Genomic DNA, 16,107 nt, shown 5'->3' with positions numbered 1-16,107 from the left:
TGAGGCCCCCTGGTGTCTTCCAGTAGTCTCTCCCTAACTGCGGTGATCTAGTTTTGATTTAGTGTGCGTTTGTGCTCTCTACCGCTGCTTCTGAGACAGCATGTTGCACTTCAAACAGTACAGAACGACATTGGTTAAAGAACAGCATTTATTAATGCTTCTGGGTTTGTTGTAGAAAACACTAAAAAAATACATATATACACATTTTCTCAATTTTGTTCCTTTCCGCTGTAAGAGACCTCAGGCTTGATGCGCAATCTGAGCAATTTTCTGGAGCATATCCTCAGACTGCAATTGTTCCAGGGTCAGCAGAGACAAACCCAACTGATCCTCCTGCCACACAAAGATTCTTATGAGAATTATGCACCTCACAAACTCATCCCAGCTAATGTATCGTTACGCTCTCACTTTTTGCATACACTTGATTTCAGTTGCTTCTAAATTTAGAAATAATACAAGTACAAACTTACTGAATGAAACCCACTAAACATGACAGGTTTAGATCATTGAATCGGTGACCGTGGTCACCCATGATTTGACCTTACCTGTCTGAAGGGCTGTGCCATCTGTCGCAGAAAGTGTTTGGCTAACTGCGCCGTCTCATCAATGGTCAGATTTAGGCTTCCATCTGTGAGGTGTTCCTGGATCCAGCGGGGCAGCTTTCCTCGCTTATCTGCTCGTGCGTAACGCTGAGGGAAAAATAACAATTAAACAACAAAGAAAAGTTTGCATGCTACTTTCCAACCAGTTTACTTACTTTATCTGCAAAGATCATCAGGCCATAGTCTGTTTTGCCTCGGATGACCCGACCCACACACTGAGCCGCATGCCGCATCGCGTCAAAAGTCAGGAAGTCATTTTCCCGGATTTGAAACTGCTCTCTGAGGTATTCCAACCGTGCCTGATTCAAGCAAACAGGTCAGGGGTTTTATTACAGACAGTATTAGAAACCATGATCTAGGAGCTCTACATACCTTGAGGATTCGGCTCTGAGTGTAAACATACGGCACTCCAAACATGATAACGGCACGACCAAAATGATGAACTGGAGGTTAAAAGGAAATACTGATCAAAAAAAGGTTTAACTTAATTTTATTAAAGAATTTGCGGATTAAAAACAAACAGTGCTAAATTGATCAAGGGACTAGTATCCACCAAAGTCAATCCCCTCGGACACTTTCCCTCTTGCCACGGAGAGCAGAATTGCTCCTCTGCCGTTCTCACAGGCCTGGAAGTGAAAGATAACAAAAGTGATTACATAATTACAGGACACTTAAAATAAAGTCAACATTATATAAGACGATTAAGGGAAATAGGATTAGGGAGCATTAAAAACCCAATGATTATTGACCTCCTGATACTTCTCCAGGGCCATGCTAGTCTCGGCTGCATCTTGGGTCTCTATGAAAATGAGCTTGTTCCTTTGGATGTTCTCAAGGATTCCCTACAAATCCAGCAAGTTAATTAGTTATGATTATAATAACAGCACTTTAAATGATCGGAGAAGGAATCAAGTTGCTTCTTTATACCTGTTCATACCAGGAGGCCACAATGTTCTCCATGTAAATGTAACTTGTGAAGAATGCCACAATTCCGTCAGGGACAATGGCGGACATTTCCAGCAGCAAGTTTCCATAGTTCCGGATCACAGCTATGGGATGTAGTAAATAAAATGGTTCTTTTTCAACAGCACTCAAAAATAAAGCCAATTTCACAAACAAAATTATTAAAACAACTTACCAAAATCTTCTCTGGTCTCAAACTTGGAGGTCATCGCTACCTGATCATTCCCTCGACCAACAATCTGAAAAAATTGGAAAAACCAAATTGCCTGGATAAAAAATTCTAATACAGCTTAATGCAGTGCTTCTCAACAAGGGGCCCAGAGAATGACTTACAAGTATTTAAGTAAATAAAGAATTATTATTAATATATTAAAAGAATTAAACTATACTATAAAATTATCAAAAACACAAATACAAGAAGTAAACTACTGTTAACTTCTGGAATCAATAAATTAATTGTAGTTAATCAATTTAATATATTGTCATAATTACAGCAGAAATACTGAAAATATCCGGACTGTATATGGGGGGGGGGGGGGGGGGGGTCTTGTCTTTGACATCCGTCTCGTATATCTTCTTTCAAAACTTTCAATTAAATATGCAAATATTTGTATAATTGCACTAACAGTTTGGTGACATTGCCATAGTCATAACTCACAAGAGGGCACAGGCAGGTTCGTGCCAGTGTCATGGTGAAGGAAGCCACAGTTACTGGGCGGAAATCAAGGATGCGTGGGTAGATGTCCAGCGGAGAGAGCGTCTAATTCGGAGACAGAATTAAAAATGATCTTAAATCCAAAAGTTGCTAACCCAGAATAGTGAAGTTTCTAAAATAAATAACTTCAGAAGATAATAAAGGATGATTTAGAAGTGTAGGCTACTGAGGTTTGATGACAAGTGACACTTGGCCTGCACACTTTAAGGTGAAAGTGAAGTGTGTCTTACACAGATGGCATGAGTGTTACAGTGGGATTATAATGAAGAGATTAGTGGGTAGGGTGTGTGTAATCTAATATTCATGCAAAGATATGGCATATGGATTATGGAGCACAGCTTACCCCGGATGTGATGATAACTGACTGAAAACGCCCAAACACTGGCTTTATGGCGATAGAGGGGTCCATACAACTGCAGAGAAAGGAAAAGTTAGTGATAATGCTAATAAAATGAAATGAATAGACATTTAATAGAAATGACAAATTGCAGAATGAAGCACCTGAAGTGAAGAACAGGATTCGCAATTGTTGGCGTTTTATCTTCAAAGGGTTCAATGATGATGGTGAAGCCTAAAAGAGAATGATTACTTATTTCAAAACTCACTTTTGAAGGAAATCATAAGTAGAGCAGCTTTCTGTTGGTCGCTGCGGTGTTTCCTTGTGACTAACTTAAATGCTGCAAAACCTGCTAAATCTTCAGCCCTCATGCTAAATTCCTGATCACATGGATTCCAATTGGAGTGACTGGATTTCCATGTAAAGTTGCAGAATAAGGGTAAAGAAGACGGCACCATCATGGTGGCAGGAGGGCAGGATGAGGCTTTCTTACCTTTGCTGTAGGTGCTGACAAGTGTGGCAAAGTGTGAGATCAGGGTAATGGCTGAGAAGTCAGCGATGTCTGCAATCTCCAGCGTCCTCAGCAGTGAGCGCAGCCTCTCGGCACAAAATCTGGAAGTGGATTAAATATACATTTAGGCTGGGGTGAATATGTGGCTTCATTACTTAATAATGACCATCAGTACTATTTCCAGTATGGGGTGGCAGAAGAAACTGACTGTTTCTTTTTCTCACCTCAGGGGTTTGCGGTCAATGCAGACCTTCTCGAAGATGTCTTTGAGGAACTGAGGAGCACTCTCCTGCACCACATGATGGATCCGCAAACGTGCCTTCAGGTACTCGAGGAAGCGCTTCATAAAGCCTACAAAGTGCTCTGCAGTGCGGATGCTGCCAGGAACAGCCTCTGTAGTGAGAGTCGCATGAGTCAAACATATCTGGACACTGAAGCCACACTTAAAAATGTATGAATGTCTTTACTTCATAAATCAAAATATGTAATTTAAAGAAATATAGTAATTTGAAGCAAAACATTTCACAAAAGTCATCTGTTAGGTTTTAAATGATAGGATAGATATTGTATTTTTATTGTTCAAAATCAAGAAAAAAAGTATCTAACTAAAAATATGGGACCAGTTTAAAAGTCATCATAAAAATATGACATTTGTTCGCAGATACAAATTGGTTTGACATATTGCATCTAATTCAATGACAGGCATCTTTTTAAGTGTGGCTTAAATGTCCAAATACTTTGTGGGTCGTTGTAGATAATAAAAACTGACCTTGGAGGATTTCATCAGGCAAAACTGGATTGGACAGATAAATGTCAGTCTCTCGGGCAACATTTGCTTCTTTAAGACCCTCAACTAATCTCCTGTATTCTTCTCGAAGTTTGGCAGCATCCGTTTCCTTAATTCTTTAAAAGAACAAGCAGAATGCAGGAAATTAAAGACATTACCCATGTAGTAATAAATAAGACACTCGTTAATTCACTCTCGCACTATTTTGTCACACTTGCTAATGGTGTTTTGCAGGGTTTCCACGTTTGTCTGGCAGCGATCCAGCGTCCTCCTGGTAATGTTGACGCTCATGGAGTCAATACACACATTATCTAGAGGGAACAATATCAGCTTAAATAACCATGATCTGTCTGCATGATATGGATGACAGTGACAAGCACTGCAGTTTGCTACTCACCGATGTTGTGAGCCTCGTCGAACACGACTACAGATTTCTTTGCAAGCTCTTTTGAGACCACGTCTGCAATTTTTGGATCTAGTAAGTAGTGGTAGCTGTACACTACTATGTTTGCGTGAAGAATCTGAATGAGGAAACATATGAAAGCAACAACAATCAATCGCATGCATAAAAAACCATTATACTAAATCTAGCATCATACTAAATCTAGCAAAGTACTCACTGCGTAACGTGCCAGGAAGTACGGACACCAGCCCTTTCTACGCCCAAAGTCCTTCAGATCATCCAAGTTATATATACCAGGGGGAATGGGCACTTGTCTGCCAACTGAATCAAATTCCTGCATACAGGAATTCAATTTTAATAGTGTTATTTAAATCTTTTACTCTGATTACAAGATAAAAAATAAAAAAAACATTTCATTTTATTATACAGTTCAAATTACAATTTGGAAAAAAAATATTTTAAATAATAATAATAGTAAAATAATAATAATTGTAAATATATTAAAAAATATGTAATTTTTTATTTACATGGACTTATTTATTTAATACACTACAATACAATAAAACATACTGTAATTCCCTGCATACAGGACAGACCAAAAACTGAGTGACTCATGACACAAACTGTGGCAGGATTGTAAAGTAAAAAAAAAATAATAATAAGGCCAAATGCTAAAGCATATACTTGAGAAATACTTCATACCTCATAGAACTGGCAGACAGGTTGACTCGGGTTACTGTGATGCTGCGCTCGAATATACGATGCTGTCAGACTGTGACACTTTCCATCTACTTCTTTTCCAAAACGCAGAGAGCTCACCTGTAATCAGACATTCGCTTCCACTTAATGAGTTCACCTGCACACAAATTTTACTGAAGCTCATTTAGCAGCCTCTACCTCAGGATGAATGCACAGGTTTTTCCGTGAAGAAAGTGCCAGTGCGAGGAAGTCGTTTTTTGCTCCTGTTTGCTTTGTATAATAGTCCATTAGTTTCCTTAGCTCTTCCACAACCTGACAGGAGAAGAGAGGATGCAAAAAACTCACACTTGATTAACTGATGAAAAGTAATTAAAATAGGATGAGTTTTTATGCAATGGGTTATAAACATGTATATAATGTCAGTTATTGAATACCTTTTCTATCTCTGGAACAGTTCGAGAGCAGTAGACAAGCTTGGTGACTTCTAAAGGGTAAGCCTGCAAGAGGTGAAAATATAAATGAAGATATGTGCAGAGTTATCAAACTGTCAGTCATTTTATTGAAGTTTCCGATTGTATAACACAGTCATTCAGAAATCACTCGCCTTCTGGTAAGCAACGATGAGGGAAAGAAGAGAAATAGTTTTTCCTGTTCCTGAGGGCATCTCGAGAACTCCATGACCCTTTGCAAACACATATTAGAAGAGAGAAACTATATTATATATATATTTCACTAAGTCATTTAAACGCCTCTGTTGTGAGACAAATGTAAAATGAACAAATTTGTCATGTAGTCTCTCCATTAATATAAGATTACAAAAAATTAGTTAATAATAATTCGAAAAGAAATAATTCTGTGGAAAAGAAAAGAAAAGCAGTTTAAATGTTTTATCTTTTAGATTTTACATTAAGAATAGCATGTAACATTGCATGAAATGTCATGTCAACTACCCATTATTTTACTGTATAATATATAAAACGAAATTGGCTCAATGGATGAATGGATTATAATATACCTTTGCGTCCAGCGTCCTCTTCAGCTCAAGCATGTACGAGTATTGTTCGGGATAAATGTAGTCATATGGAAAATAGACTAATAGCCCGTCGATATTCAGCCTAAAGGGATAAAAGGGAAATTAAGGGGAGAAAACTTCTGGTAAATAAACACTGGGTTTGCAGCCATGCTACTAACGTTAGTCCATATATTAATCTGACGGTTTTACTCACTTCATGGTAGCTGGTAGCTTTACAGCCCTATAACACTTCTTGTGGTCAGTTTTCTTTAATTTCACACAATTATATATCTATATATAACTGTCATGCGTATATTACACAAATGACTACTATCGAATTATACGGGCGTTCCTTGCAGCACGAAAAACTGTCGCAATTAAAATGCGTAATTGATTTTGCTTCTGTGATTGGTTGTTAGCTTGAAAACCCTCCCCCAGACTCTCATCTCATTGGATGATACGCATGTCAATTCAACTTTTTGGCGGAAGTACATTTAGAACCACGGGGTTAGACCTAAATAATCAAAAAAGAGTCCGGAATAAACTTTCACTAGAAAAATAATATTCTGCCCAACTAGTTGTACTTTACTAGCATCAATTATTTTAAAGAGTTTAGTGTAAATAATAATAATAAATAAATAAATAAATGTATTATAATAATACAAAATAGAATAAATCTTTTTCATTAAATAATTAATATTTGGACCTTAGAGTATATAATAAACATTAATACAAGAATAAATACATGAAAATATGAAATGAAAGAAAGAAAGAATGTTTTTTATAATATTTATTTTTATTTACATGAACATTTTATTTAATATATTACAATGCAATAAAACATACTTCATACTTTATACCCCAACAAAGATAAACCTTTACAAAAAAAATCCTTTGTACTCATAGGCAGGGAAAATAAGTATTTTAGAGCACAGGCCAGAGTAGACAGAATACAATGTTTTATCTGCATAATGTTTACTCATATGGAAGTAAATCAAAAACTGCATTTTGGGCCATTCCTTGATAATATGCTCCTAATTTGACTAAAAATTATACCTTCCTCAAAACTTAATGAAAATGTTTTTGAAATTTTTCAAGAAAAATGTACTATATAGCCAAACTCCCAATTTAATTCGCTGCTAAACTTAGCTTAATGAGTAACAGCAAATTTAAAAAATGAACAAATTGTCAGATTGCCAGATCAGAATGACCAAAACCCAGGAAAACACTGCTCTTGTAATGTTATCTATTAACACTGTTGTGTAATGACCTGATCACCTTATGGAAATGAATTGATCGATTGATCATTGTATCTTTTAAAAATGACAGCATCACAGAGTTTTCACAATTATTGCCTATTTGTGATAATAACGTGGTTAAAAATGTGCCATAACTCTGCAGCATCTGTGGCACAACCAGCTATTGCTCTTTAATCCCAATTCTTTCATTGTCCTCTGAAACAGGCATAATAAGATGGCATGGGTGAGCTGACACTTATATCAAAGTATCTTAAGTGAATCCCCTCATATCTCATGTCTCTCCTCCACAGTCTTATAACGGTCCATGATGCTAAGAACATCATCCAAAATGGATGGTCCCAGGTCCAGGTCCAAACCCATTAGAGACTCTGAGCGTGACACACTGGGTGAGATAGCCGGAGACTCACAATTTTCGCTCCGCAGGTCCTCATTACTGAGCCCTGCATCAGAGTCCAGACTCAAGCCTTGTTTTGGATCCAGCGGACCACAGCCTTCCGACATGGAGTCGTCCGAGGAAGCCTCGGATAAGGAGCCCGTGGAAGGCACCAGGTGTGGCAGGACTGGGATCGAGGCGGAGAGAGTTAGGTCACGGCAGGGATCCCTGCACTTCCCAATCCCTTCCTCACACACAGACATGGAGCGCTGCTGCTGTGGACTGTGATGGTGTTTCTGCTGCTGATGAACAGGAGCCGACTGCTCATCTAAATGCAGACGGGGGGGTTTAGGAGGAGGTTGCACTGGCGCGATAAACACCGGCATGGAGATTGTGGTTTTGAGGAGAGAGTTGTGATGATAATTATGACTGCGATGGTAAGTGTGGCTCTTGCTGTTCACATCGCAGATCTCATCCAGTCTTCTGTCCATGCTGTGAGAACGAGAGCTGGGCGGTTGATTGAGGGCAGGAAGCATGTCAAGTTTGCCTTGTAAGAATCCCACATCGCCAAACATGTCCCCCTCTCCCTCAGGCCCGACATGAGCACTGTGACGCACATCACCCAACGGCGGGCTTATCATGTCGCCTGAAAGAACGTCCCGTATTTTCAACTTCTTGCCTCGCTTTGGTGTAGATGTCTTTAAGTACATGGGTGTCTTGGCTGGCATTCTGTTTCCCAGTATTTGGTGTGAAACGTCTGTATTTGTAGCAGAAATGAAGAGGAACCTAGTCCTCAGTCTGATATTAGCTCTTTCATACGTTTTGATTGGTCGGTCACCTTTATTTCACTTTTAAATCCCAAAATGGCAACTGGAAGTGACGTCCTTAATGTCTTATGTAAACTCTTCAGCAACTCCTGGAATTTATCATCACAACAGCAAATCTGAGGAACAAAAAAGGAGAAGAAAGATTTGCAACCTGTGAAAGTCAAGAGTGTGTTGTACAATTAAAAATACGAATACACACACAGAGAGAGAGAGAGAGAGAGAGAGAGAGAGAAGCACATTTATTTATTTATTGTGCAATTTGAACAAAAAAGAAAACAGCTGTTTTTCTTCTCTCCTGAGCGGTGATGTATATGTTTTCTCTCTAGTCTTTTTTGGAGCTACTTACCTTTAAATTACAAACCCTCAGAATTTTCAGGGTTGGATTTTTTGTAAGATAAAATAGCGAATACATTGTGTGCATGCATGCCTTTATGAGTATATTTTTGACTGCCCTAGAACATTATTGTATTCAACATTTAGATGTAGTGTGAAGATACCTTTGGAAATCACTGAATACAACAGACTAATAGCACAGTATTATTATTTACTTGGAGTAAGTATAAATATACTCTCTCTCTCTCTCTCTCTCTCTGTGTGTGTGTGTGTGTGTGTGTGTGTGTGTGTGTGTGTGTGTGTGTGTGTGTGTGTGTGTGTGTGTGTGTGTGTGTGTGTGTGTGTGTAAGGGAAAGACAGAATCAAAGTGGTTATTTTTACTAGCAGACTTTTGTTAATTACGCGATTGCTGGCGTATAAAAACTGGAGCATTAAATCAAGCACATTTCTGTTATTGTTTCTCTATGAGAGCCATATGTTTTTACCATTTAGACAGTTCACAGCTTGTTGCTGAGATTTACTCGTGTGTGACACAACTGTTAAAACAAGTTTGTTTAAAGAAAGACAAAAGTATATATTGAATGTTTAAAAGCTGTGTGTTCTGTGATTGGTGAGCAAAGCATCACCTAATGTACATCTCTTATATGACATCTGTCCTCGTGACCTTCAGAAAATCTCTTGGACCAGTTACACTAACTCACTCCTATTATGTAATGGCTAAACACTGTTAGTCCTTGAGATCAGCCAATTCCCGGATTTCCCTAGTAAACCACATGGTGTCATTGCTTTAACATAGCAGAGACTTCAGTCCACACCCACCATGGTGTTTAGAGAATGGCGGGGCTGGATATTTATCAGTTTTTATATATATATGTATATGTGTATATATATATATATATATATATATATATATATATATATATATATATATATATATATATATATATATATAGCTAGCTGGATGAGATGTGGATGTGGATGACTAAAATCTTTTTTTTACCCTTTATAATTAAGGGCTTTTTCAGTCACCAAGATCCTGTTTTGTGCAATGAAAAAGCCAGTTTAAGATATACAGAAATGTTCCTTAAACACACTGTAAACAGTGTTTTCATCACTGTGTAATAATATGTGTGCTTACATCCATTTCACTTACAATAACGTCTGTCATGTCTACTTAAATGTATGAGTTTTAAGATTTTTCAGTTCGGTTATTGACATCAGAAATTAAATTTGAAAAAATCCTTAAACATTTAAGGAAGCAAACGTTTCAGTGTTAATGAGTTTATATAGATATATAGATAGGTCTATATAGTAGCTTACAAATGAAATGGCAAAGTATCAGATTCAACCAAGTAATCATATCCTGACACATCTTGACACCGTAAATCTCAGCACTAACGTAGAGTTTAACTAGTTGATATTTAAATTGCATTATTCAAAACTTCATGTGAAAGTATCTGTACTTGCCTTTGATATTTGCGTTAAAACCCTCGTTTGTTCTGGTATTGGTAGGTTAGTCCGGGGTGTTAGTGGATAAGCTGCTCTCGGTGCGCGTTCTCGGTAGGGTTGCTATAAACCTCTTAAATTCGCTGAAGCTGAGGGTGACGAGCTGCAGGGACGGGACGGGGGCGTGCGCTCATCATGCTCGTGAATGATGACATTTTTGGCAGGAGGAGGAGGCCTAAAGTGAGGGTTTGCACCTCTGTACGGTGAATATCTGTTCAATGTTGTACAGTAAGATTTGTCCTTTAAAACTGACCGTTTCCTCAGTCAGTTGTTTATTGCAATTAAAGGGACAGTTCACTCCTAAAAGCTTCAAAACGATTTTAAACCTTTTTTTCAATCGTATGACTTTCAAAACTCTTATGACTTTTTGTCTTCTGTTAAACACAAACCATATTATTTAGTATAATGTCCACGCTGCTCTTTATACAGTGAAAGTAAATGGTGACCAGGGAGGCCAATCACAAGTTTTAGTCAACAGCAACATAAAGCTATCATATGACTTCGGTGTACCAGTTTATTCTATTTTTATGATATTTTTATGTTTTTTGTTATCTTTTTTAAACTTGACGTCCCCATCCACTTTCATTATATGTAAGACAGCAGCTCAAAAATTCTGGTAAACTTATCCCTTGGATATCCCTAGGCTATCCCTTGTTTTTCCATTGAAGAACTAAAGTCAGATGGTTTTGGAATGACATGCCAATAAGTAAATGATGGCAGAAGTTTCATGGTGAACTGTTCCTCTGCCTTCAGGCCACTCAGCATAGCAAATGCTTAGCAATGTTTTTTCCCATGCTGATGCCGCATTGACTCATGGGATAGACAAGCCCTGCCCTGTAGGCTTCATAAATAGTAAAAAACAAAGCAAAAGAGATTTCATAAGCAAAGCACAATGCTGTAATATCCCTTTACTGGTAACACTTCACACTTAGTTAAAAAGTTACTTCTAACCTTTTGCAAAAATAATTATTGATCAAATGAATATACATGGAACTAAAATAATCAAGAAAAGGTTTATATATTTTAATTGACAAGCATTAAATGTTTGTCAAAGACTTAAAGTTCAATAAAATATAAAAATGTTTTTGCAAATAACCAAAAAAAATACTGTGGCTTTAACTGGTTTTGTGTATTTTTAAGTTAAATAGCCGACTGTATATTATTTAATCTGACTAAATCAATCTGGCTACAATACATTATACAAGTTAAGATAACTTTTAGGAATCAGGTCTTATAAAACGTTAACTCTATACTTTAACCATTCTGATTATCATTTTTAACAATTTTTTTTAAATGGCATAATCGTTTGTCATGTTTCCAAAGAAATCTGATTAATCAATTTGGTGTGTTTTTAGCTTGAAACAGTGATGAATTCCTGACTGATGAATGTGACTGACTGCCAGATCATTATCTTCGTTTGAAGATTTATAAAAATGAAGGGCACCTTAAAATATGCTGAAAACAGCAAACAGAACCTACTTTTATTAAATAGATTTTCTCCAAATTAGAAACATTTGTTTGACACAGTCTATGTAGTTTTATAGGACGATGGGCCAAGTTGATCTCAAACTACAAATATGTACACAAGGCCCTCTAAAACCATCCTTTAAAACAGGTCTCTGTTTTATGGCTCTGTGGGTTTAAGCTCCAGTTAATGTTAAAATCAACCACTACCTCTGGAATTATTATCAGACTTCCAACATTCACAGAACTGACATTTATAACTTTAACACACATTCAACACACCGCATTCTAACCCGTTTTCAATATAATAGTTTCAGTGTAGACTATTCAGTGTGTTGGCATAAGTCTTCAGCGCTATTCCTGTAAATTTCAACATCATTTAACTTTATGTATCATAGTGTTGACCAACTTGACTTGACTGAATACTATTCCATAGTGTCTCATTATCTGTGTGAAAATGTTCCTTCGACTATGATTCAGTGACCTAGAAATTCCCCTTTCTCCTCTGACAGACCAAACTGTAATGGCATAAATACTTCTGTGACGTTTGTGAAACTAGGTAGTCTTCAATAAGGTCACATATATTCGTTACAACACCCAATTATCAGATTACTGCAGAAACCATGTGAGGATTAAGACCTCCACATATTCTTTGGAAGGTCTAATGTCTGTTCTGCTTGAATTAATCAGTGGTTTAGCACTTGAGGGTTCAGTTACTGGTCAGCTCTGACGCAGAGGGCCAGGATGAAGCCACGGGTCAACCATCACCCCCTTCTGCGGGGCCCTTGCAAGTCGTCAATCCATCAAAGATGTTACTGTGTATAGTGCATGAATGGGCAGTAAATGGGGAATGCTGAACGAGAGACCGATTTTGCAGGACAATTGACTAGCTAAGTGACCTTACTAGTGGGAATTCTGGGAATTTCGAGATATGACATGTGGTTTGCATTAGTGCTCTGAGTGTTTTCACAGTGTTCAGCACACAAGCCTGTCAGAAGGCACACTGGGAGGATGACACACTAAGCTGAGATGGAAAAAGAGCTGTAATTCCACTATGAAATCACACTCAACAATTGTGTCTTTTATTGATGTCTGGCATACTGATGTCTGGATATGCTTTTTAGACTTTTTAGTATATAATAATGCTTATTTAGTTCTATCTATAGAATAAATTACATAACATTGTTATGTTTTACACTAAAAAACTATTGTGATTTTAACAGTAAAAGACTATGGTAAAATGCTACGGTGAAAAACTGTTAAATGGTTAAAAGAAAGTTTCCGTACTTTATATGGTGAATAACTATAATAGATATAGCCATACATTTAATGAAATGTAATTTTACAGTAAAATACTATTAAATGTACAGTTTTTGGAAGTAAAGAAGAAGTCGTTGTATAATTTACAGTGAAAAAACGTAAATCGACACGTGCGTGACACTTGATGTAGCTATGACATTTGATGTATTTTTGTTGAAATAACCGTTTTTTCGTTTTTTTTTAAATCAGTTATTACATCTAATGTTAAATTAATGTTTATTGCATTTTTTATGTCGTGTGTTACCATGATGGTGTTTAGTGTTTGTGTGAATGACACTAAGCACCTCTATAAATTCGTATTAACCTTCTCAGCTTGGAGAAGTTGCTTGTGATGATCTTTAATTCTTCATGTGACTTTCTCATCACCACCAAGTTAATTAAAAAAACAAATTCTGCCAACCACGCTGCCGTTTTCTTACATAATTTGTTTTAGTGTATAGTGTAGATGGAGCTTGATAAAGCCTATTAATCACTGGACTGGCAGATTAAACTGTAACTGGAGTTCGAAAGGGAGAAGAATTATCTTAAAAGCCCGCATGCCATAAACACAAATGGACAGAATTTAACCAGTTTTTTTTTTGTCATGATTCCATTCAAGGCCTATTTAGTCTCTGTTCCTCACAAGGACATATTGCTGCCAGAGTGGGCAGTGAATACAAAATAAGATAAGAAAACAATACAAAGAAAAGGGCTTAAATAAAACAAAGAGTGACGAATAAAATATTTATATCTTTAGCCGAGTCTGAAATAGCTTAACACTTCAGTTTCATTGACATGTCACAAAAATTGGTGTGATTTACTACAGCAATCTAATGGGAGCGGACCTGGGAAAAGGCACAGCTAAGCAGGAAAAGTAATAAACAGACTGTATATGACCCATTTAGTGCAGATAGTTCCCAGAGGGCCGAGGGGCTGCTGTGGGAACTCAACTCAGACTATGTTTGAATTCACCGCAGTAATTATCATCAAACAGCTCTTTTACACACAGACTCACATGTAATGCATGTTGAGTTGAAACTGAAAGTTGCTTACTTGGTATAAAAGTATATGCATGAATTGTTTTTTTATTCAAGATTCCTTAGAAAGAAAATTCATACAATGACCTAAATATGATTTTCGAATAAAAACATTTTTCCCACTTTTGACAAAATCAAAATGTCTAGATAAAAAAAAAAACTCTAATAATAAACAATTATTCTTTTGAAAAAGCAGTGAAGAAATTTAATTTTGCCCACCATTTCAAAATCAGTGTGTGATATCCATATACATCATGTAACAAGAAAACTGTTAAACACAGTGGACCCCTTTTAGACCATTGACTCATTGATAAAAAATAAAAAAAAACATATTTTGAACAAACATTTTTTTGAGGACCAAAGGAGTTGAGAAAATGTAATACTGACTTGGTTAAAAAAGTTGCTATGACTGCAGTTAAAGGACTTGAAATACTCATGCTATTTTTGTCCAACCCGAGTGTTATTTTACATAACAATCTATTTGAATATGTTTTTTCCCCTTTATCCACAGCAGTGGAATAGGAAGAAAGTGTTTGGAGTGAAAAGGAAGGCTCCACTCATTGACTGATTGAATTTCCCCATCTGTTTTTTTCAAAAGGAAGCCAGTTTTGTTTTTGAGGTCTCTTAAGCAGACATCTCGTTCCTGCTCCAATGCCTGGCTCAGATCAGTCTTCCCAAGAAAAATGAGCGCTGGTTGGAATTCCTCAAAGAGGGCAGGAAATAGGGTGGAGGGACCAAAGAGAAGGTTGTAGTTGTGACCACATGGGAATCGCAAACATGACGGCTGTAGAAATTTGGCATGATGTTTAGTGCGACTTAATCTCCTAAATAGTTTTAGATTGGCAGCAGGGCTTCCAGTTAAAGTAAAACTAAAAATAGGCTCACAGTAAAAAAAAAAAAAAAAAAATCAGTAGTCTCTGACATTTTCCACATAAATCGTTTAATTGTGAGGCCTTATTAGCTGTGAATTAAATGGCAAGCCTTTACTTTTAATTGTATTTAATGCCCTATATATTTAGCAATTTGAAATTAAATCATAAAACAACATTTTATACAAGAAATTTAAACTACTTGTATAATCCTTTTTGGTTAATATGAGGGACACTATATTTACTTAAGCCTATTCTTAATTTAGTTGTTGCCTTAAGAGGATTAGTGACACACACAAAAAATGCCAATGCATCATTCAACTCTTCTATTTCAGTTAGTGTTGATGGTACATCCATGACAAGAAGCTGTAGTTTTGTTCTGAGAAAAACTTTGCATTCAGTTTAAAACAAAGGAGCTGGGCTAAAATAAGCTACTTTATAAGAACATTACGCAAATTTAGCCTCCGTTTAATCAAGGCCTGTTTCTCCTGCCAAAGAAAATCAACACTCATACCAATCCAGTTATAAAAACTGCAGGGTGTGGTGGTACTCTGTATAGAAATGTGTTTACAACAGACTAAATGTAAAAAAAAAAATAATAATACTCAAATAGGATCTTTTCTGGGGTTTCTCATTTAGGGAGGCTCAACCTAACAGCAAATGACAGTGCTGAGACAAACAAATGAACACCATTTTAAGTTGACATTGGTGATGAGCCAGTGTTTGAAGTTCCATAAAGGTAACCTACATGGCAATTAAAGGGATAGTTCATCCAAAAATTAAAATTCTGTCAATGTTTACCCATCCACATGTCATTCTTTATGGCTTTATTTCTTCTTCTGGAACATAGTTTTTATTTATTTTTTTCTTTCTTCACAATAGTCTCAAAAACAATATTATGGTCACCAAAACTGTTTGGTGACCAATGTTGTTGTTCTTTTTGTGTTCAGCAGAGCAAAGTAAGTCTTGCAGGTTTGGAACGACTTGAGGGTAAGTGATTGATATCAGAATTGTAATTTTTTGCCACACCTTTTTAAAGCATACCAACAGTCAAAGCTAGGAATGTTGAAGACCTGGAATCTAGAGGAAATGACTCATATGCTCACACACA

At 36.7% G+C, this 16,107-nt stretch overlaps 2 protein-coding genes across 2 annotated transcripts; both read right to left on the bottom strand.

The window, feature by feature from the left end:
- Positions 1-134: 134 nt before the first annotated feature.
- Positions 135-6,417, bottom strand: ercc2 (excision repair cross-complementation group 2). Its single transcript, XM_077208437.1, has 23 exons — positions 6,244-6,417; positions 6,033-6,132; positions 5,622-5,699; positions 5,452-5,514; positions 5,216-5,329; positions 5,021-5,137; positions 4,536-4,652; positions 4,313-4,436; positions 4,130-4,226; positions 3,898-4,031; positions 3,353-3,521; positions 3,111-3,229; positions 2,782-2,851; positions 2,624-2,693; positions 2,224-2,325; positions 1,741-1,804; positions 1,530-1,651; positions 1,352-1,444; positions 1,156-1,228; positions 975-1,045; positions 758-901; positions 546-689; positions 135-333 (listed from the first exon to the last, which is right to left on the bottom strand). Exons 1-23 carry the CDS (start codon positions 6,246-6,248, stop codon positions 241-243), a joined length of 2,283 nt encoding a protein of 760 aa, XP_077064552.1. The 5' UTR covers positions 6,249-6,417; the 3' UTR covers positions 135-240.
- Positions 6,418-6,806: 389 nt separating this feature from the next.
- On the bottom strand, positions 6,807-10,434 carry LOC143716182 (cdc42 effector protein 2). The gene is made up of 2 exons (XM_077208436.1): positions 10,289-10,434; positions 6,807-8,604 (listed from the first exon to the last, which is right to left on the bottom strand). Exon 2 carries the CDS (start codon positions 8,387-8,389, stop codon positions 7,553-7,555), a length of 837 nt encoding a protein of 278 aa, XP_077064551.1. The 5' UTR covers positions 8,390-8,604; positions 10,289-10,434; the 3' UTR covers positions 6,807-7,552.
- Positions 10,435-16,107: the final 5,673 nt, after the last annotated feature.

Source organism: Siphateles boraxobius, unplaced genomic scaffold, assembly GCF_051911475.1.
Source record: "Siphateles boraxobius isolate OS27281-9 unplaced genomic scaffold, OSU_SipBor_1 6, whole genome shotgun sequence".
NCBI classification, from domain to species: Eukaryota; Metazoa; Chordata; class Actinopteri; order Cypriniformes; family Leuciscidae; genus Siphateles; species Siphateles boraxobius.
The sequence above is the reverse complement of the archived record's forward strand: the minus strand, read 5'-3'. Positions and strand labels throughout refer to the sequence as shown.

Bases quoted from the DNA above. Each gene is read 5' to 3' on its own strand.
- ercc2 (XM_077208437.1), bottom strand. The intron at 4,227-4,312 runs GTGAGTAGCAAA...TGTTCCCTCTAG, and splicing joins CGACGAGGCTCACAACATCG to ATAATGTGTGTATTGACTCC. The intron at 334-545 runs GTAAGGTCAAAT...TTTGTGTGGCAG, and splicing joins TGGCACAGCCCTTCAGACAG to GAGGATCAGTTGGGTTTGTC.
- LOC143716182 (XM_077208436.1), bottom strand. From the start codon at position 8,389: ATGCCAGCCAAGACACCCATGTACTTAAAGACATCTACACCAAAGCGA.